The 23894-nt window shown below is 42.8% G+C and overlaps 1 protein-coding gene across 1 annotated transcript; it reads left to right on the top strand.

The window, feature by feature from the left end:
• The first annotated feature begins 8929 nt into the window (after positions 1-8929).
• LOC121749464 lies at positions 8930-10009 on the top strand. Its single transcript, XM_042144035.1, has one exon. It carries the CDS (start codon positions 8930-8932, stop codon positions 10007-10009), a length of 1080 nt encoding a protein of 359 aa, XP_041999969.1.
• The last annotated feature ends 13885 nt before the right edge of the window (positions 10010-23894 follow it).

Raw genomic sequence — 23894 nt, 5'->3', positions numbered from 1 at the left:
ATGGCTAACTGACAAATCTAGTATACGTCAGTATAAGAGCATTCACAATAATGAAATATATTTTGTTCTATAAATTCGCTCATCTCCATTTTCTTCCTATGATAAAAATTCTCCAGCTCAAACACTTTGAATAGTTCCTTATATATATGCGCCCATCCCATTTCCCACCTCACCATACTTTTAATTATTTTAATTTTTGTGTTTATCAATTAAAGTAAAAATCAAAATTCAAATAAAATTGAAGGCAAGAACAAAACATACTTAATTAAAAAAACGTCTACAACGAAAAAAACTAGAAAATAAAAATACAGAAAAACACTAATAATGTTGGCAGAGTTGTTTCGTTAGCATCGCGATCCATTCTCAACATTCTCTTAGTCTGCTTGAGGAGTTGAGTGAGTTGGGATTTGGAGCTCCCGTCCTCTGCCATAGTGAGCATCTTGATGTTGGGAAATAAACACAGGCAATCACGAATATGAAAGAGAATGAACACAAGAAATTATTTACCCAATTCGATACAATGTGTATCTACGTCTAGTGGCGATGCCAAGCTAGGGATTTCACTATATAATTTCAGAATGATTTAACAATGAGGGAGCACCTCTATTTATAAGCAACTAGAGAACCCTAATTCTAGTCAAACTAGGAAACATATATCACAAGGAAAAAATACTTCAGAAAACAAATCCTAAACATGGTAGGAGATAAATTAGGCTCCATAATTAACAATCTCCCACTTGGAGACTAACAACTCCTAAACAACCATTTTCTCGTGATTTCATCCCTTCATCCGCTTAGCATCGCCTAACCTTCTCTTCAAGTTCCAAGGCCAATTGAAGTTATGCATAACTTCAATTTCTCTAAGGTCACCACCTTAGTAAACATGTCTGCAGGATTCTCACTTCCAAGTATCTTCACAAGTTGCAGGATTTTCATCTCCACTAGGTGTCGGATGTAATGATACTTCAACTCCACATGCTTTGTCCTAGAATGAAACGCTGGATTCTTCGCCAAGAAAATAGCACTCTGACTATCTCTGTAGAGTATGCTACTCTTGTTCTCCTTCCCAAGTTCATCTAAGAAACTCTGCAACCACACCATCTCCTTGCTTGCCTCTGTCGCAGCTACATATTCAGCCTCCGTAGTAGACAAAGCAACGGTCTTCTGCAACTTAGAAGTCCATGAAATAGCAGTACCACCATAAGTAAGTACATACCCGGTTGTGTTTCTTCTCCCATCAAGATCATTGGACGCCAAGTCTGCATCCACATAACCTGCCAGCTAGACATTCTTGCCATTGAAACATAAGACACTTTCTGTAGTACCTCTCAAGTATCGAAGGATCTATTTAACTGCTTCCCAATGTTGCTTGCCCCGGATCACCCATGAACCGGCTCACTACTCCCACTGCTTGTGCAATATTAGGCCTCGTACACACCATTGCATACATAATACTGCCAATTGCTGAAGCATAAGGAATTTTCTTCATTTCAGCACGTTCTTCTTTTGTACTCGGCGACTCCTTCTTCGACAGATTAAAGTGACCGCCTAGAGGCACACTTACTGGCTTCGAATTATCCATGTTGAATCTTTCCAAAACCTTACCAATGTAAGCAGCTTGCGAAAGATACAATTTTCCTGCCGCCTTGTCACGCTCGATTCTCATGCCCAAAATTTGATTAACCTCTCCAAGATCTTTCATGGAGAATCATTCAAACAATTACCTTTTCAACTTATCCATCTCCTTGTGATCACCTCCTGCGATTAACATATCATCAACATATAATAACAGGATAAGATAGCTCTTGTCAAACCACTTGTAGTAACAACAATGGTCAGCGTAGCATCTTTTATAGCCAATCTCCATCATGAATCCATCAAACTTCTTGTACCACTGCTTTGGAGCTTGCTTTAAACCATACAAGCTCTTCTTCAACTTGCACACAAGATTTTCCATTCGTTTTACTACAAATCCTTCAGGCTGTGTCATGTACAACTCATCCTCCAAATCACCATGAAGGAATGCCGTCTTTACATCTATCTGATGTACCAATAGATTTTCTACAACTACCATACTCAACACTAAACGAATAGTAGTTAGTTTCACAACAGCAGTGAACACATCTGTATAATCAATACCGTATCGCTGCTCAAATCCCTTGACAACCAGCCTAGCCTTGTAGCGCTTGCTACCATCAGCTTCACCTTTAATTCGACAGACCCACTTGCAATGCAATGTCTTTTTCCCTTTAGGAAGTTCCACAAGCTCCCATGTGTCATTCAGGAGAAGAGAGGCAAACTCGTCATCCATGGCAATTTTCCATCTTCGTTTATCAGGGCGTTCTCCTGCCTCTGCATAACACTCGGGCTCACCACCATCAGTAAGTAACAAATAGAAATTAGAGGGCGAGTACCTATCAGGTGCACGTAGTCGGTGGTGGAGTGCTTAGTTCTTCTTCAAGCACCTCTTCACCATTCTGACTCTCCTTGCTCCCACTCGAGTTTGAGATGTCTAGCTCGACCACTTGGGGCTCAGAACTGCTGGGACTCGACGCCTCCAATCTATCCTTGTACAATACATGTTCATTAAAAATGACATCTCTACTGCGAATAACCTTACGGTTCTGCTCATCCCAGAGTCTATAACCGAACTCATTGCCTCCATAACCAATGAACGTACACTTAATAGATTTAGCATTCAACTTACTTCTCTCAACGGAACTAACATGAGCATAAGAAACACAACCAAAGATGCGTAGGAAAGATAGATTTACCTCTTTTCCTGTCCAAACCTCCTCGGGTATCCGAACATCCAAGGGAACTGATGGACCTCTATTAATTAGGAATGCAGCTGTGTTGACTGCATCTTCCCAAAAACTCTTTGGCAATCCACTTTTCAACCTCATGCATCTTGCTCGCTCATTCAACGTTCTGTTCATGCGCTCTGCGACTCCATTCTGCTGTGGAGTTCTTTTCACAGTTTTCTCCATGCGGATTCCATTCTCGGCGCAGAACTGCTTGAACTTTGAAGTTCATATTCTCCTCCATTATCGGATCTTAGACACTTCACCTTCAGTCCGGTTTCAGTTTCAACAAGGGCTTTCCACTTCCTAAAAGCGTCAAACGCATCGGATATACTCTTCAGAAAATAAACCCATAGCTTTCGAGTAGAGTCGTCGATGAAAGTCATATAATATTCAGAGCCTCCTAGGGACTTCACAGGTGCTGGTCCCCATAGATCAGTGTGGACCATCTCCAACTTCTGTGTCTTCAATTTTCTGCCTCCTCTTGAGAAACTTTCCCTTTTCTGTTTCCCAAACACGCAATCCTCGCACAGGCCAACTTCAACAGTTTTCAGGCCAGACAGTAAACCTCTTGAGCACATTATCTTCATCCCTTTCTCGCTCATGTGGCCAAGACGACAGTGCCACAAATCTGCATTATTTGCCTCACTTGCAATATCAATGCAATATTTGGAGTTAGTTATGGTATACAACGTACCCTCCTTCTTACCTCGAGCTACTATCATAGCTCCCTTGGTAATCTTCCAATTGTTGCAGCCAAATGTCACGGTGTACCCTTCTGCATCAAGCTACCTAATCGAAATCAAACTTCTCTGCAATCCAGGAAAGTGTCTGACTCCATTCAGTTTTATCACGGGTCCATTGGACGTCACTATCTTCACGTTTCCCTTTCCCACGATATCTAAGGGCTCGTCATCAGCCAGATGTACCTTCCCAAAATCGCCAGAAACATAGTCTTCCATTATCTCCACATTGCTGCAGGAGTGGAACGACACTCCAGAATCCAATACCCACGATTCCATCGGACTACTGACACTCAAGACCAACGCCTCGCCGTCGTCATCAGACATAGTAGCGTTTGCTGTCTTCTTGTTCTTTTGATCCTTATTCGTATACTTTTTCGGTGCCTCACACTGATTTCTAAAATGCCCAAACTCATCACAATTCCTGCATTTAACTTTATCCAAATCCTTCTTGGATTGGCTCCTTCCTCTGGAATTTGATCTTCCACGATTTTGATTTCCCTTCGATCTGCCTCTTTGTTCTGTATTCAGTGCTGATCCCGAAGTAGAAGATCCTGATTCTCTCCGACGAACTTCCTCACCAATCATCAGATCTCTTACTCTGTCAACTGTTAAGTTTGTCTCTACGGCAGTAACTGATGTTACTGTGCCAGCCCAACTCTCGGCATTGACGATAGCAAAATCAGGGCACGAATTTCATCATCGAATTTTATATCAACCGAGTTCAGTTGCGAAGTAATCATGTTGAACTCGTTGAGATGTTGTTGCACCAGCTTTCCCTCTTGCATTTTAAAATTAAACAATCTTTTAATCAGATGTACCTTGTTTGCCGTTGATGGTTTCTGATACATGTCCTCCAAGATCTTCATCATCTCGTTTGTCGACTTTGCTGCAGACAGACATCACCAAACCGAACCGGCCCGGCTGAACCGGCCCGGAACCGTCACCGGCGGTTCCGAACCGGAACCGGAACCGTCGGCGGCGGTTCGAACCGTGACCGGAACCGGCGGTTCCGACGGGCCGGTTCAGGTTCAAGAAATTTGCGAACCGTAACCGGCGGTTCCGAACCGCCGGTTTCGTTTGCCGGTTCCGACACCTTTTCAGGCTACCACCGGCCTATACGTAGCCTTTTCAAAAACAGGGTCAGAAACCGCCGGTTTTCATCAGAAAACCGTTGACGAAATCGGCGGTTTCTGACCAAAAACCTGCGGTTCAAGGAGTAAACCGGCGGTTCCGCCGGATTTCAAAATTTTGAAATTTGAAATTTTTTCTTTTTATTTTTCTTTTTTTTTAATCACATTTTTCCCCTATAAATACCCCCTCCTCTTCATTTTCTACTAATCCCATTCTTGTGTTGATAAGAATTTCTCTCTCAATCTCAATTTCTCTATTCTCCATCCTCATTCTCTCAAGTTTTTACGTTATTTGCGCTCATAATTTACTCGCGTTGTTCTTGTTCACGTTATCATATTCACATAAACACTACTCTCTATTCTCTACTTCCAATTTCCATAATATCATGTCTTCATCTCGTCGTGGTGGTGATCGGGGCAACGGTAAAATTGCAAATTACAACGGTAAAATTACAAATTACAACTTTAAAATTATAAATTACAACTTAAAATTTACAAATTACAACTTAAAATTACAAATTACAACTTCAAAATTACAAATTACAACTTAATACTTAACATTACAAATTACAACTTTAAAATTACAAATTACAACAATTACAAATCGAAAAATTTAAATACAAGTTACTTACAACAATTATAAATCGAAAATTTTTAATATAAGTTACAACAATTACACGTTACAACAATTACAATTTTACAACATACAACATACAAGTGTTGACAAAAAAGACTTAGAAGATCATTAAAAGATATTCCTCATTTGATAAATATCTTATTGGTGAAAAAGTGGGTAATGGGTATCTTTGGGGCAGATGGTACTGGAACACAAATTTATATATGGAATCTGGATTAATGGGGATCAGATTATAGTTTAAAATGGGAAGCTGGGTTCACTGGCGGGAGTTCGTTTCATCAGGCCATCAGGGTGGTATATTCATCCGAGTCTGACGATGAAACGAACTCCCGCCAATGAACCCAGCTTCCCATTTTAAACTATAATCTGATCCTCATTCATCCAGATTCCATATATAAATTTGTGTTCCAGTACCATCTGCCCCAAAGATACCCATTACCCACTTTTTCACCAATAAGATACTTATCAAATGAGGAATATCTTTTAATGATCTTCTAAGTCTTTTTTGTCAACACTTGTAAGTTGTAAATTTGTAATTGTTGTAACTTGTAATTGTTGTAACTTATATTTAAATTTTTCGATTTGTAATTGTTGTAACTTGTAATTGTTGTAAGTAACTTGTAATTGTTGTAAGTAACTTGTATTTAAATTTTTCGATTTGTAATTGTTGTAATTTGTAATTTTAAAGTTGTAATTTGTAATGTTAAGTAATAAGTTGTAATTTGCAATTTTGAAGTTGTAATTTGTAATTTTAAGTTGTAATTTGTAAATTTTAAGTTGTAATTTGTAATTTTAAAGTTGTAATTTGCAATTTTACCGTTGTAATTTGTAATTTTGAAGTTGTAATTTGTATCAATAAAATTGTATTTGTAATTTGTATCTCTAAAATTGCTTTATTCTAATTTTATTTATGCAAATATATTTACATTTTTTACTTGAATTACATATTTATAATGAAAAAAAAATCAAAACAAACCGCCGAACCGGCCGAACCGGTCCGGAACCGGCCAATCACAGGCGGTTCCACGGTTCACTTGAACCGACGGTTCCACGGTTCACGAACCGGAACCGCCGCACCTTGGCCGGGCCGGTTCGGGTTCATCAATTTATTGAATCGGAACCGGCGGTTCCAAACCGTGAACCGCCGGTTCCGGAACCGTGGTGACGTCTAGCTGCAGTCGTGTGATAAGCCACATCCTTGGACAACGATAGCCTAATCACGATCATCGCTTTTCTATCCAGCAGCTCGCACTCCTCCTGTTCCATCTTTTCGGGTTTGGTTTTTAAAGGCTTCCAGAGATCTTTACCGTACAGGTAATCCTCAATCTGCATCTTCCAAAATCCGAAATCAAATCCGTCGAACTTCTCTACAGTAATTTTCTCGTCGATCCCCATCGTGATTTCTGCCTCTTAAAACTTAGGCTCTTGATACCAGTTGTTGGGAAATAAACACAGGCAATCACGAATATGAAAGAGAATGAACACAAGAAATTGTTTACCCAGTTCGATACAATGTGTATCTACGTCTGGGGGCGATGCCAAGCCAGGGATTTCACTATATAATTTCAGAATGATTTCACTATTTTACGGTTCCGGTTCCGGTTCCGGTTTAAAAACCGGCGGTTCCGGTTCTGGTTCCAAACCGTCGGTTTTCTGGCGGTTTTTCACGGTTCCGAACCATCGGTTTCCGGCAGTTTTTCACGGTTCCGGCTAGATTTCACGGTTTTCCAACGGTTTTTCATGGTTCCGGTTTGGAACCGTCCAGAATCGGCGGTTCCAGCACGGTTTCGGTTCGTAAAATTTAGAACCAGAAATATGGCGGTTCCGGTTCAAGAAAAAAGTCATGGTTCCGGTTTGGAATTGGAACCGGAGGTTATGGTTCCACGATTAATCACCGGAACCGAAAACCTTGGGCATCTCTACGTGGCGGGGACGAGGCGCCTCTGATCGGGTTGTGCTGCAATGGGGGGTCGTTCAAACTGCCGATTGTCGTCCCCCATTGTGATAGCTATAATAGATTTCAGAAAAATCTATTCTACCAGTAATATTCCAATGTATTCGGTCTGGTTCAGGGCAAAATGATAAAATATATTTGAATACAATCATATCCGCATGCTGCTAACTGTTACTTCTTCCGTCCCATTAAAGGTGATCATTTTCCTTTTTGGTTTGTCTCAACACTAAGATGACCCATTACTAAAAATGGAAACACATTTATCTCTACTTTATTCACACTCTCTTACTTTACTCTCTCCACTTCACACACAAAATAAAACTGCATAAATTCTCGTGCTGCCCAAGGAAGGGGTTTATCTTCCTTGGGACGGAGGGAGTATACTATATTTAGCATAAGGTAAATAAAAATTAATGGTATGATTATGAACAGGACAAAATAGAAAGCCAAAAAATAGTAACTAAGGCGAAGCTTTAGAGCATCCACATCCATACTCTTAGGCAAGAGTATGGATGTTGGCCAGGACCAACATTTATTCATTTTTGAATACACGCTCTTCCGCAAGAGCACAATACCCACACTCATGCTGTGACGCCCCAGAATTTCTTTCCCTTTTGTTATGGATAAGCCGAATTTAGTAGACTAATTAATTTTCGTTAGAAGGCGTAAAATGCTTCCGTGTAATTCCCGACGTTGGATCAAATAAAGTGTTTCGTTGGAAGAATTAAAGTTCAAGGAAATTACTTCAATGATAAAAGTAAGAAAATATGCTTTTATTAAGAGTACATTTTGGAGATACAATTACAAGGAGGATGGAAATACAAATTGTACATGCTTCGATTCCCACACAATGTAACAACTAATCCTACTCTAAGCTATGAGAGGAACTAAGATCAAGCAAGTGGCTAAATTGGGACTTGGTCAAGAACTATGCCCAGCCTAATGCCTAAGCAATTGATAGATCTAGCAGTGAAACCAAGTATGTGATGTATAGATTCATATCTTATCTTCCCCCCACATCTTCTCGATTTCCAGCTCCCACAACACTCCAAATGTGCAGCCCTAGACCTGCAAAGATAGCACAAAATAGGGGTTAGAAAATGGACTCATAAGAAAGGGGAAGGAGGGGAAGAGCTCGAATGGGATTGAGGAGATGGCTGGCTGTTGGGTCAGCCAAGAGACTGTCATCTAGGCTGGGGGATCAGCCATTCTGTCACACTTTCCAGTTACACCAAAGAGGGAATCAAACAAAGGAGCATAGTGGAATGAGCCCTTGTACACGCCCAATTTAGACAGGGATCAGATTCCCACCCTCCAAACCGAGACTAGGAGGCAGCTAAGAGGGGGGGGGCAGCCCCAAGGCTTGCATCAAATAGGTAAGATTCCCTTAATCAATAAGCTCAAAAGGGGGATGAGCTTGAAGCTAAAAGTGGGAGCTCTAATGCCCCAAATCCTGCCACAAGAGGCCAAGGAATGGCCTATAAATACAACTGTCACCCCTCTGAAACAAACTTTTGAAGATGTACCTAACTTGCGATTTTCTATGAAATCTCGTTATCTTGAAAAGCGGTGTTCGTTTATATCTTAAAGATCCAAGTTTTCTGTGTAAGCTATCGTGTATGTTGTGTACTTAATAAGAAGTTGTATAATCCATCAGGATGCCACCACGAAGGGCTGGCAGGCCACGAGGCCGAGGACGTGGAAGGGGCCGAGGACAAGCCCGGAACAACCTTCCAATCTATGAAGGGGAAGTGCAAGAGGAGTGGAATGAGGTGACACCACCTCCATCACCAGTTCCACCACCGTCAACACCCCCACCACCCCAACCGCAGGACCGTCGGGTCGAGGAAATGTTTCTAAGACAGAACCCACCAACGTTTAACGGGTTAGGAGACCCAACGGTGGCAGAAACATGGATACGCACACTGGAGCGCATTTTTGACTTCCTGCGTTGCACAGACCAAGAGCGACTGTCCTGTGTGACATTTCAGCTGACTGGACCCGCAGACTTCTGGTGGGAAGCAAGGAAAAAGACTATGTCTCCGATGCGACTAGGAGAAATGACTTGGGAGGAATTTAAAACGAAAGTCTATGAGAAGTATATTCCCAAGAGCTACAGGAAGAAAAAGGAGGTTGAGTTCTACCATCTGAAGCAAGGACGAATGTCAGTGACAGACTACCACAGAATGTTCTGTGAGATGGCCCGATACGCCCCATATCAGGTAGACATCGACGCAAAGATGGCTGAGAAGTTCTGTACAGGTCTGAGACACGAGATACGTATGACGCTGGCTAGCCACGGAGGACTGTCCTACACTGAAACTCTAGGACGAGCACTGGACATCGAGGCAGCCATGCTAGGAGAAAAGACAGCCCCAGCTTTAAACTCTACTCCACCCTCAGCTCAGTCCCCGACACTCAGGGACAAGAGGAGATGGGAGGGACCAAGAGCTCAGCCTGATCATAAGAAGGGAGCGTATGGACCATGCAGGCCACAGAATGGCGGATACCAAGCTACCCCTAGATCTTTCAAGGGGAATGTGTCAAAATCCAGTCCGTGTCCTAGATGCAACAGGCTGCATGGCGGCATCTGCAAGGTAGGGAGTGATACATGCTTTAACTGCGGAAGGGCTGGACACTTTGGTAAGCACTGCCCGACCAAGACTCCAGGGATGGGAGCAAAACCTCACCCGTCAGCTCAGCGCCCACAACTGCGTGCGATGAATATTCAACCTTGAGCAAGCTCACAGCGGTCACCAAGAAATCAGCAGCAGAGGTCGAGACTCCCAACACAGGCTCATGCTTATGCAACAAGCCAGAAGCGGCCAGAGGTGGACCAGGGAAATCTGGCAGGCATGGGTAAGCTCTTCGACACACCCGTTATGCTTCTGTTTGATACTGGTGCTTCGCATTCTTTTATATCTGCTCATTGCGTGACTACTCTGAAACTCGCTACGAAAGAATCTGAACATATGATGAAAGTAGTTTCCCCAGTAGGAGGACTGATAAGTCGTATTCTAGGCCTTGGTTACTGGTCAGTATAATGTGCATAATTGGAATATATCTGCAAAACAGTTGCTAAAGTGTGCAGGGAAAGTGTTCTAGCCAGTATGGGAATGTTCGGATAATTCAGGTGAAATTGGCGTCAGTAGGGTGCAATACTAACCAGGATGCATGCCAAAAAGGCTCGAGATGGAGAAGAAGGATAGCTGGGAAAATCAGCCGCAAGCAAGGGCAAAAGAGTCATTTAATGAAGAGAGTCTACCCTAAAAATCAAGGGAGGCCTCCCTATAAAAGGAAGCCACTTGGAGAGAAAATCATCATCAATTAGTTCATCAACTCCTACGCTAAGTTAGAAATCTCTCTTCGGTAGATCAATCCTTCAGCATTATCCTTCATATTCTCGTTCCTCACCACAGCCATGGTCACCTGAAGCTCAGCAGTTCGCCGGAGTTCCCCATCCTCTCGTTCCAGTCAGCGTGTTTCGTAGTGTTAACAGTTTCATCGCCCGGAGTGGCAAAACAATCTTTACTTGCTTTCTTAGCTAATCGCACTTTGATTTCTTACGTTGGATCTGTTGCACGTTCAATATTTGCTTACTTTAAAGTCTTAGTTGCGATCCAAATGATTTTATGATACGAAGCTATTTTTCTGCATCGGTTCTTGTTTGATTTCGTTCTTTTCTGCCTAGATAGCTTAGATCCAGTTGTTACGGTAATTTCCAGTTGTTGCGAGCATGTTTTCATTTCCGAATTGATAGATCTGAGTTTATGAGTTCAGTTTGCTGTTAGATTTTAGATCTGAAATGGTTAAGTCTGAAGGCCTAGTTTACGTAGTTTCTGCCACCTTGCATGTCACCCAGTAAGTTTAGTTGCAGTTTCGGTGTTCGATCTTTTGATTTGAAGTTTTAATTGTAGATTTGTGTTCATGAAGTTGTTAATCTGTGTTTCTATGGTGATAAGTCTGGATTTGCAGATCTGAATTGATTCATGTTGAAGAAGAATACATCTCCATCCACTTTGGGACCACTTTTGCTTTTTAACCACTTTTACTTTTGTCCTTTACTTTTTAGCTGTTACTTTTCAGATCTGTAGGCCTAGTCACCTAACTACCTTTTTTTCCTTTGATATTCCGTTTAGCCTTTTATAGTAAACTCGTACTTTCCATATGTTTCTGAAACATCATGTTCCCCACTCTCACGTACACAGCCGCCTGTCAAACATCTCTCCCATCTCTTAGTCAGTAGAGTACCATCTTAAATTCCAGCCTAGATTAAGTCTCAACCCAAAGCGTGGTAGCTAACCAAACCTTCCAGAATATCACCACGATACTAAAATGCATCATTTCTGTGGGATTCGACCTTTACGTCCACTATACTAGTCATTAGAAGTGGGTTGAGGAATTTTTTTGATACCAGGTTCAGGCTTAGCTGGGACTTCCATCCTGATTAGTAGGATACATCCTTTGCTCGAAAGGACACCTGACACAAACCTGCTATTTCAAGGACGGATAGAAATATCTCATACATGCTCGAACTTAGAAATCACTCTGGGCGAACTTAAGGTTGTAGCGAACAATATCAGCGTTATGATCATGTGGGATGTAGACATAATACTAGGAATGGACAGGCTGACTGAAAACCATGCCACCATCTTATGCAAGGAAAGGAAAATTTCCTTTAAAACCCCCGAAAGTGAAGCTACTCGCTTTCACGGAATCTCCATGGGAACCCGAAAGTCTGTGATCTCAATGCTGCAAGCCAGCATGTTGATAGAGAAGGAATGCCTGGCGTATCTTGTGTACCTAAACAAAGAAGAGAAAAAAGAGAGGAAATTGGTGGAAGTCGAGATCGCTCGTGATTTTCCAGATATATTCCCTGACACTCTACTTAGTTTACTACCGGACCAACAAGTGGAGTTCATGATAGATCTAGAACCAGGATCTGCCCCGGTATCGAAGGCACCATATCGACTGGCCCCAAAGGAGCTAGACGAACTACAGCTGCAAGAACTTCTGGACCTGGGATTCATCAGACCCTGCGTCTCACCATGGGGAGCACTTGTACTGTTCATCAAGAAGAAAGGTGGGACCATGAGAATGTGTGTGGACTACCGAGAGCTTAACAAATTGACTCTCAAGAACAAGTACCCCTTGCCGAGGATCGATGATCTGTTTGATCACCTCAAGGGAGCCTGTGTGTTTTCCAAGATGGACCTGAAGTCAGGATATCACCAACTGAAGATTAAGCCTGAGGATGTGCCCAAGACGGCCTTCCGAACTAGGTACGATCACTATGAGTTTACAGTGGTGCCGTTTGGACTAACGAATGCACCAGCAGTATTCATGGATCTGATGAACCGCGTTTTCCATCCGTATCTCGACAAGTTTGTCCTAGTCTTCATCGACGATGTACTTATATACTCCAAAAATGAAAAGGAACATGAGGAACACCTGCGGCTTGCCCTAGAGACGCTACGGGAAGAGAAGTTGTACGCCAAATTCAGCAAGTGCGAATTCTAGCTCAAGGAGGTGAATTTTCTCGGACATATTGTGACAGTAGAGGGAATCCGAGTGGATCCTGCTAAAGTAGAAGCAGTGCAGAATTGGAAGGTACCAACAACGCCCAATGAAATCCGAAGTTTCCTCAGACTAGCTGGCTACTATAGAAGATTCATTGAAGGATTCTCAAATATTGCAAGGCCAATGACTCAGCAACTCAAGAATGGAACCAAGGTCTCATGGTCTCCCGAGTGCGAGGCAAGCTTCCAATTATTGAAGGAGAAATTGACCGGCGCACCCGTACTAGCAGTCCCAGAGCCATAGACGAACTATGTTGTCTACACGGATGCCTCCAAGAGCGGAATTGGATGTGTGCTGATGCAGAATGGGAAGGTGATCGCTTACGCATCACGACAGCTCAGGCAACACGAACTCAACTATCCAACACACGATTTAGAGCTAGCAGCAGTGGTATACACATTGAAAATCTGGAGACGCCACCTATACGGAGTTAGGTGCGAGATTTTCACGGACCACAAGAGTCTCAAATACTTCTTCGAGTAGAAGGACTTGAACATGAGACAGAGGAGATGGCTCGAATTAGTAAAGGACTACGACATAAACTACCACCCAGGCAAAGCTAACGTCGTAGCAAACGCACTAAGCCGTAAGAGCCAGCACCAATTAGCAGTCTTGTTCACCCAGGAAGAAGAACTGCTTAGAGAATTTGACAGAATGAATTTGGAGATGGTGCGAGCACCTGAGACGGTGGAGAGCATAATTTTGACTCTAGTAGTTGTTCCCGATTTAAGGGCTCGTGGAGGCCCAGAGACGAGACGAGACTCTAGAGAAGTGGCGTTTGAAATTGAGAACACGCAAATAAGGGAATTTCCAGAGGAGGCAGACAATGCGCTCCTGTTTGAAGGGAGGCTGTGCAACCAAAAGGAGCTCAGAAATGAGATAATGAGCGAGGCGCATGATACCCCATACACCGCCCAGCCAGGGAGTACAAGGATGTATCAGGACTTCAAGAAGAAGTTCTGGTGGGACGGCATGAAGAGGGACATAGCATCCTACGTCGAGAGGTGTCTTGCCTGTCAACAAGTGAAGCTACTACACCAACGCCCCTATGGAAAATTGCAGCCGTTGGAGATTACCGAGTGAAAATGGGAACACATAGCCATGGATTTTGTCACGGGACTGCCAAAGTCTCAAAGAAGGAAACACTGCAATCTGGGTAATAGTTGATCGTCTTACTAAGAGCGCCCACTTTATACCGATACCTATCACGTACGAGTCAGAGAAGCTAGCCCAGTTGTACGTGAAGGAAATCATTCACCTGCATGGCATACCATCGACGATCACGTCGGATAGAGATGCCAAATTCAAGTCCAGATTTTGGAAGAGCTTACAGAAAGAGCTAGGGACGCGATTGAATTTTAGCACGGCATTTCACCCACAGATCGACGGACAGTCGGAAAGGACAATCCAGACTCTTGAAGATATGCTAAGGGCAGTAGTGCTCGATAGAGGGAGCAATTGGGAACCAGTACTGCCCTTGATAGAGTTTGCATATAACAACAGCTACCAAGCTACAATCGATATGGCTCCGTACGAAGCACTGTACGGGAGGAAGTGCAGATCGTCTCTCTATTGGGACGAAGTCGGTGAAAGGAATATTTTGTGCCCGGATACAATCGAAGAAATGATAGAAATTGTCAGAAAAATTCGAGAGAGAATCAAGGAGGCTCAGGACAGACAGAAGTCCTATGCGGATGTCCGACGGACTGATTTGCATTTTTCAGTGGGAGATAAAGTCTTCTTGAAAGTATCGCCCTCGAAGGGGATAGCCAGATTTGGAGTCAAGGGAAAACTCTGACCCCGATACATAGGACTGTACCAAATCCTAGAAGCAGTTGGACCAGTGGCTTATCGACTAGCACTACCGCCGAGCTTTGGGAACGTTCACAACGTATTCTATGTATCCCAGCTCAGGAAGTATGTGTTTGACCCGAAGCACGTAATTCATCAAGAAGAGATGATGTTAAACCCGGATCTGAGCTATGAGGAAAAGCCCAAGGCAATTCTGGACAGGAAGGTGCAGCAATTAAGAAACAAATCCATTCCTTCAGTAAAGGTACATTGGGACACCACGGGCAGGAAGAGGCCACGTGGGAGTTGGAAGATAAAATGAAGGAGCGCTACCCCGAGTTGTTCGAGTAAAGTTGTACAAATTTCGGGATAAAATTTCATTTAAGGAGGGTGGAATGTGACGCCCCAGAATTTCTTTCCCTTTTGTTATGGATAAGCCGAATTTAGTAGACTAATTAATTTTCGTTAGAAGGCGTAAAATGCTTCCGTGTAATTTCCGATGTTGGATCAAATAAAGTGTTTCGTTGGAAGAATTATAGTTCAAGAAAATTACTTCAATGATAAAAGTAAGAAAATATGCTTTTATTAAGAGTACATTTTGGAGACACAATTACAAGGAGGATGGAAATACAAATTGTACATGCTTCGATTCCCACACAATGTAACAACTAATCCTACTCAAAGCTATGAGAGGAACTAAGATCAAGCTAGTGGCTAAATTGGGACTTGGTCAAGAACTATGCCAAGCCTAATGCCTAAGCAATTGCTAGATCTAGCAGTGAAACCAAGTATGTGATGTATGATTCATCTCTTATCTTCCCCCCCACATCTTCTCGATTTCCAGCTCCCACAACACTCCAAATGTGCAGCCCTAGACCTGCAAAGATAGCACAAAATAGGGGTTAGAAAATGGACTCATAAGAAAGGGGAAGGAGGGGAAGAGCTCGAATGGGATTGAGGAGATGGCTAGCTGTTGGGTCAGCCAAGAGACTGTCATCTAGGCTGGGGGATCAGCCATTCTGTCACACTTTCCAGTTACACCAAAGAGGGAATCAAAAAAAGGAGCATAGTGGAATGAGCCCTTGTACACGCCCAATTTAGAGAGGGATTAGATTCCCACCCTCCAAACTGAGACTAGGAGGCAGCTAAGAGGGGGGGGGGCAGCCCCAAGGCTTGCATCAAATAGGTAAGATTCCCTTAATCAATAAGCTCAAAAGGGGGATGAGCTTGAAGCTAAAAGTGGGAGCTCCAATGCCCCAAATCCTGCCACAAGAGGACAAGGAATGGCCTATAAATACCACCGTCACCCCCTCCCATCCACACTTTCTCTCGGCCCCAAGGCTCTCGAATAACAGAGGCGACAGAGGGAGGAACGGGCGGCACAAGGAAGTGGTAACACAGAGACGATCACAAGCCAAAGAGGGTGCATCGAGTGAGGTATTTTCTTTCCCAACCTCATTATACTCTTGCATCATAATAGGGCAGTGGATAGTCTTAACATAGAGCCTCAAATAGGAATTTCCTCCACTTTAGCAAACATCACTAAGCAGCATGAACTTTTACCAAGCAGACAATAGCTAAACAAGTGAGTAAGCTCACTGCCCAGAAACCACAATCCATAGAGACGACATAGTCATCCCCAACATCACCAAGTTGAGACAATAATTCTCAATTAAATAACACCCAAGCTCAGCAACAATCAACAACCAAGAACTCCATAATTACAGAATAAATAAAAGGGGAAGGGTAACTTAGCCTTCGCGGCGACTGCCGACGGAATAGGAGAGGGAGCTGCAGTTCGACGGGGACCAAGGGCGGAGCAGCAGCGCGATGACACCAAGGGAGTGACAAAGCTAACGCCAGGCAGAGGAGAACGGCACGAGCCGCTAGGCGTGGCCGCCTCGCCTGAGAGACGGTGGGTCTGCCGTCTGGTGACCAAAGGTGCGAGGACCCGGAGGGAGCGAATCCACTAGAGGGAGAAACACTCACCGACGGGACCCCAGACTTCCGACGAGGTGGTGGCGAGTCCGCCAGAGGGGAAAGGATACCGCCTCTAAACTCGCCGAATGGAGGTTCGGTGGGAACATGGATTTAGTAGAGGGAGAGAGAGCTCGCTCCGGGCGCGGGTTCGCCAGAAGAGAGCGTGAGCACGACGATTGACACTCGTCTGGATGACGAAGAAATGAGGAAGAAGAAGGGTCGGCGAGAGGGAGAGGAGAGCCGATGCTGCATTGTCTCCCAAATTAGGTATTTCAAATTGTGAAGAATTGGGGAAGAGGGAGTCACGATGGGAAGGTATACATGAGTGTTGGACTTGTTATTTGGGCCAAGTTAATTATTTGCTTTGGACCTCAAAAATAATTAAAAGTATTGGGCTGATTAAGTGACAGCTGGGCAATTTAATTAATTCGAGATTTGGCCGTGTTGGAGAGGAATTAAATTTAGAAATTAAGCTTGTATGCTTGATCATAAATTAATTAATTCCCGAATAGTTTACTAAGTTTCGAGGATGGAAAAATGGTGAAGTTGAGGACGCGAAGGGCCGACCGGCGTCGCCCCGCGACGCCATGGGCGGCCTTAAGAAAAATCCGAAGAAGAAAGAATTTAAGGAGGGATTTTAAGAATCCATATTCTAACTATTTAAGGGAAAATATAACTTCTCCAAATTAGTAAGCTGAAAAAATTTGGCACTACCGTACAGTAAAGCCGAGTTAGGATTTAAGGAAAATCTTAAACACCGAGACTAAGAGATAGGTGCTATCCTATAGGACGTATGCATTCTTTCACAGAAAAATAGCTCAAGTACTAATTAGCGTGTTACGCTATTAATTTCTAAAGGACAGTTTGTTCAAGGGGCAAGTGAGGCCAAACGAGGATTTGTTAATTGGAGATAAGCATACCAGGTGGGCTTTCTTTTAAATATCCAGCACTATAGTGTGGATATAAAGCAAATACTTTTGAAGTTATGAAATACCTTTCTCAAAAATGGATATGTGATCATTTCTTTTAAAGTTGTTGTCATGCCATAAAGTGTTTGTTTTCGAGACCTGCCTGTTGGAGATATTTGTCTGTTGGTGATATTTGTTTGTTGGTTTTGTCTACGCCAAAATGTTTCGATTGTGGTGCACAAGAGTCGTGAGCCATCCTAGAGAGGTTGGCCGGCGAGGGTACTGTTGAAGGTGGCCACCTTCACGGTACACTAGATTATCAGACATGGCAGGAGACATAAGAACTTAGACTGATCAGTCGGACTTTTAAGATCACAAATGAATTTTGTATGCTCGGGCCTTTGAAGAAAAACCTCGTGCGATACTGTTGATGGATGACAACTTATATTTGTATGTTTTGTTTTCGGCACGTGTCCACTGAGTACTCCTGTACTCAGCCCTACATGTATTTATAAATGTGCAGGTTGAGCGTCAAGATGGAGAAGAATTGATCGGAGTCGATGCTATTAAATAAGCTTGTGGATATCTCGGCGATTCGTGTCTTCATACACGAAGTCGTTTAGTAAGGACCTCTTTCCGCTGCATTTATTTTTGTGAGAAGCTTATAGTCTCACCTTCGAACTCTGATCTAGTGGTTGTGGTGAATGATTCTATTTGAGAACATGTAACCAAATATTTGGTTCCTCGTTTTCAGTATTTATTTGACTAGTATTTCTTCCATTCTTCCTTGATTTTCACTTTGATATCCACACACTTCTTCAGACAAGATCTAGATTTGTTAACTAGATCCTTCCAAGCAATCGACTCGATCAATGCTCCAGGACATTCAACTAAAATAAAGTTGAAAGAAAAAAAATGGAAATTTTCGAATTAACTAAAACAAAAAGCGACAAAAACGCTGTACCTGGTAAAGAAAGTAGAAAGAACAGAGAGAAAACAAGTAACTTCCCTAGAGAATGTAGTTCGAGCGGGAACTACAAAGGATGAACCATAAATCCTACTATTGTTTTCCCGAGCAATTTGTTTTCGAAATGAGGATGAATGGAGTTCACGATAGATCTAGAACCAGGATCTGCCCCTGTATTGAAGGCACCATATCGAATTGCCCCAAAGGAGCTAGACGAACTGAAGGTACAGCTGCAAGAACTCCTGGACCTGGGATTCATCAGACCCAGCGTCTCACCATGGGGAGCACCTGTACTCTTCGTCAAGAAGAAAGACGGGACCATGAGAATGTGTGTGGACTACCAAGAGCTTAACAAATTGACTCTCAAGAACATGTACCCCTTGCTGAGGATCGATGATATGTTTGATCAGCTTAAGGGAGCCTGTGTGTTTTCCAAGATGGACCTGAAGTCAGGATATCACCAACTGAAGATTAAGCCTGAGGATGTGCCCAAGACGGCCTTCCGAACTAGGTACGGTCACTATGAGTTTACAGTGGTGCCGTTTGGACTAACGAATGCACCAGCAGTATTCATGGATCTGATGAACAGCGTTTTCCATCTGTATCTCGATAAGTTTTTCCTAGTCTTCATCGACGATGTACTGATATTCTCAAAAAATGAAAAGGAACACGAGTAACACCTGTGGCTTGCCCTAGAGACGCTACGGGAAGAGAAGCTGTACGCCAAATTCAGCAAGTGCAAATTCTGGCTCAAGGAGGTGAATTTTCTCGAACATATTGTGACAGCAGATGGAATCCGAGTGGATCCTACTAAAGTAGAAGCAGTTCAGAATTGGAAGGTACCAACAACGCCCAATGAAATCCGAAGTTTCCTCGGACTAGCTGGCTACTACAGAAGATTCATTGAAGGATTCTCAAATATTGCGAGGCCAATGACTCAGCAACTCAAGAAGGGAACCAAGGTCTCATGGTCTCCCGAGTGCGAGGCAAGCTTCCAATTACTGAAGGAGAAATTGACCAGCGCACCCGTACTAGTTGTCCCAGAGCTAGGGACGGACTACATTGTCTACATGGATGCCTCCAAGAGCGGACTTGGATGTGTGCTGATGCAGAATGGGAAGGTGATTGCTTACGCATCACGACAGCTCAGGCCACACGAACTCTACTATCCAACACACGATTTTGAGCTAGCAGCAGTGGTACATGCATTGAAAATCTGGAGACACTACCTATACGGAGTTAAGTGCGAGATTTTCACGGACCACAAGAGTCTCAAATACTTCTTCGAGCAGAAGGACTTGAACATGAGACAGAGGAGATGGCTCGAATTAGTAAAGGACTACGACTGCGGCATAAACTACCACCCAGGCAAAGCTAACGTCGTAGCAGACGCACTAAGTCGTAAGAGGCAGCACCAATTAGCAGTCCTGTTAACCCAGGAAGAAGAACTGCTTAGAGAATTCGACAGAATGAATTTGGAGATGGTGCGAGCACCTGAGACGGTGGAGAGCATAGTTTTGACTCTAGTAGTTGTTCCCGATTTAAGGGCCAGGATCGTGGAGGCCCAGAGATGGGACGAGACTCTAGAGAAGTGGCGTTTGAAATTGAGAACACGCAAACAAGAGAATTTCCAGGAGGAGGCAAACAATGCGCTCCTGTTTGAAGGGAGGCTGTGTGTGCCTAACCAAAAGGAGCCCAGAAATGAGATAATGAGCGAGGCGCACGATACCCCATACACCGCCCACCCAGGGAGTACAAGGATGTATCAGGACTTAAAGAAGAAGTTCTGGTGGGACGGCATAAAGAGGGACATAGCATCCTACGTCGAGAGGTGTCTTGCCTGTCAACAAGTGAAGCTACTACACCAACGCCCCTATAGAAAATTGCAGTCGTTGGAGATTCCCGAGTGGAAATGGGAACACATAGCCATGGATTTTGTCACGGGACTGCCAAAGTCTCAAAGAGGAAACATTCCAATCTGGGTAATAGTTGATCGTCTTAGTAAGAGCGCCCACTTTATACCGATACCTATTATGTACGGGTCAGAGAAGCTTGCCCAGTTGTACGTGAAGGAAATCATTCGCCTGCATGGCATACCAGCGACGATCACGTCGGATAGAGATGCCAAATTCACGTCCAGATTTTGGAAGAGCTTATAGAAAGAGCTAGGGACGCGATTAAATTTTAGCACGACATTTCACCCACAGATCGACGGACAGTCGGAAAGGACAATCCAGACTCTTGAAGATATGCTAAGGGCAGTAGTGCTCGATAGAGGGAGCAATTGGGAACCAGTACTGCCGTTGATAGAGGTTGCATATAACAACAGCTACCAGACTACAATCGATATGGCTCCGTACGAAGCACTGTACGGGAGGAAGTGCAGATCGTCTCTCTATTGGGACGAAGTCGGTTGAAGTGTGTGAGGAGAATAGCAAAAGTGCTCGTGCGTGATTCTGGTGTTATGCTAGGTCGAGATGCCAAGTCCTATGAATCTACTAGATCACTTGGTCTAGGAACTCAAGAGAACACGGAATGCTCTGTCGTTAGGCACAATAAACTTCCTCAACCCGAATACTATGGATTAGTATAGAGAAGCAGGGGTCGATCCCACGAAGATGGACACGTAAGAAAGCATTTAGAAACTTTGGACAAGGGCGGCTGCTGCCACGCAATCTGGGTTGAGGTTTAACTACGACTAGACCTAGGCAAGAAATGTAAACACTAGACCTAGGAAACTGTAAACATGCTGAGATCAAACATCATCAAGACTACGGGATATTAAATTCCCTTCCTAGACCGTGTAAACGGCTACCTAATAGAACCAGTCATGAAGCATATAACAGTGGGGACCATAATTCCAGAATTGGCAAGTACGACAGAAAGGCTGCAAATAACAAACCGAAACTCTAACTAACAACGACATGCATTTTTTTTAACTGAATCAAAAACACAGATGAAGAAAACAGAGCACGTACCTAGACTCGAACAGAATATAAAAGTTGGGCCGTCGGAAACTTACAACAAACCGGAAATAACACAGATCTACATATACTAGACGGAATGAAATGAAAACACGAAGGATAGGCATAAATTTAAACCAACTCTGCTACAACTCCATATCTTCCGATCTAACAGATCTACTCCAATCAACACCGAATTCAAACGATTCCAATCAACTCAGCTACAACACCGAATTCAAACCTCCGATTCAACCACCAACAATCTCTGATCAACCCGATCCAGCCATTACTCTGCACAGATTCAGTGAGCAATTGCGAAACGCATCCAACACAAGTAAACTAACTCAAACTCCAGAAAATCACAGGAGTGAAATCAGAAATCAACATCAACGACATAACAGAAAATTAAACTTGCATTAAACACAAAAATATTCGGTAAAAACACAAAATACGAGAAATAAACTAGAAATTGTTTCTTCTCCCTCGACAGGACGGTGTTACACCCAAATGGATCTAAAGAAACAAGAAGCGAACCCAACCGTGAACCCCCGAATTTCCCAAAGAGAACCCAAGTGTGTAAGAGAAAAGTGAGCTCCTAGCTACAATCCGTAACGGGGCCTCCACCGAGAAGGTCCCTCTAGAATGCATGCTTCCTTCCTTATATAGGCGCGGACATAATCTTCTAGAAGCCTTCGTAGAAATCTCCATTCTACCCTTCAGCTCCGAGATTTCCTCCATCTTGCAATTTTCCACCACAATGCTCACTTCTTCGCCAGTTACCTCGGACAGGTGATTGTCCTCTTCTTTTCCTGGACCTGGCGAAATTCTTCTACACACCTGGCTTAAAACGTGTGTTAGACCCAGTAAATCCACGAATTTATCCCCTAGACCTATGCATGAAATTAGCCTTATCAAATTGCTCACACTTAAACCATGCTTGTCCTCAAGCATAAAAGACACAAAAAAGAAATAAGGTGAATTTCAATGCACGATTCCCAAGAACGACTCTACAAGCAAAACACAAACAAAGCACCGACTCCTAGACCTAGACAACTACAAACTCACAAAAGAAAACAACATACAAGGAAAAACAAAACACAACAGATAAGCATGAACTAGTTTCAACTTTTAGGCGACCGTCCCCACAAGCTTAAGTCCTATCCGATTGTCTACAGTCTTCAAATCCTCCCCCTTCTCTCTTCTACCTAAACGATCTGTCAGTTTGTCAAGATAGCCTATTGATTTCCCAGCAGTTAGGTTCGCTCGATCACTCATTCCTCACCAGGGATGTTAGGATCGAAACGCTCCAAAGTTAAAGTTACACCACTGTTGCGTCGGGTTATGAGAGTTTCTCCTTCTTACTACTCCCTTTCCCTATTGATTTCCTAAGTCAGGTTGCGATTGCATTCCTGCCCTATTTTTTTATATATTTTTTTCCTTTTTCTATATATATATCCCCTTTTCCCCTGGACTTTGTCCAGCTTATACCTCATTTTCCTGTTCTATATATATATATATATATATAGAGTCCCATTATTCACAAATCCACTCTTAAAGACCGAACCACCGAACCATACCAAATTAGGGTTTTTTGATCTAGTTTTTTATGGATGAGAGGCACAAATTTATAATTTATTTTCACCTTCATCACGAGCCTATTTTAATTCATCCGAAGGTAAATAAGTCATACAAACATGTTACAAAGATTTAAATTCATTCCAGTAGGTTTTTACTTCATTCCAGTAGGTTTTTACTTCATTCCAGTAGGATTATTACTTCATTCCAGTAAGTAAATGCGGTTTCGCCGTCGCGTGTCGTTCTTTCTCTCTACAATATCTATCACCACCGCCACAACGCTGATATGATGTAATAAACACATGGAATGATGCAATAAATTATTGGAATGAAGTATGTGAAGTCCTACTGGAATGAAGTAAAAACCTTATCCAATGAAGTAATAACGTTTCTGAATGAAGTGATAAACGCACTTGAATAAATTGCATTTTTTAATGTAAATAAAGTAAAAACTCAGGTCAATGAATTCAAATGAAACATATGTTGAATCATTTCAAAACCTACTGCAAGAAAGTAAAAACATATTGTAGTTTCAAGGTATTACGTACGGAATGAAGTAATAAATCTATACAATGAAGTAAAATGGGCTTGTAATGAAGACCGAAAAATTTACACAGCAGCACATCTCATCAAAAAAACTAGATCTAATGGCCCAGATTTGGTCTCTAGTTCGGTCTTTAAAATTGGTTCGACATTGATCACAACCCTATATATATATATATATATATATATATATATATATATATATATATATATATATATATTTCCCATGGACTTCATCCAGCTTATACCTCATTTTCCTGGACTTCGTCCAGCTTATACCACCAGTTCCTGGACTTCGTCCAACTTATACCTCCAT

Source organism: Salvia splendens, chromosome 9, assembly GCF_004379255.2.
Source record: "Salvia splendens isolate huo1 chromosome 9, SspV2, whole genome shotgun sequence".
In the NCBI taxonomy this organism is placed as follows: Eukaryota; Viridiplantae; Streptophyta; class Magnoliopsida; order Lamiales; family Lamiaceae; genus Salvia; species Salvia splendens.
Note: the sequence above shows the minus strand (reverse complement) of the source record. Positions and strands in the feature narration are given on the sequence as shown.

Bases quoted from the DNA above. Each gene is read 5' to 3' on its own strand.
- LOC121749464 (XM_042144035.1), top strand. From the start codon at position 8,930: ATGCCACCACGAAGGGCTGGCAGGCCACGAGGCCGAGGACGTGGAAGG.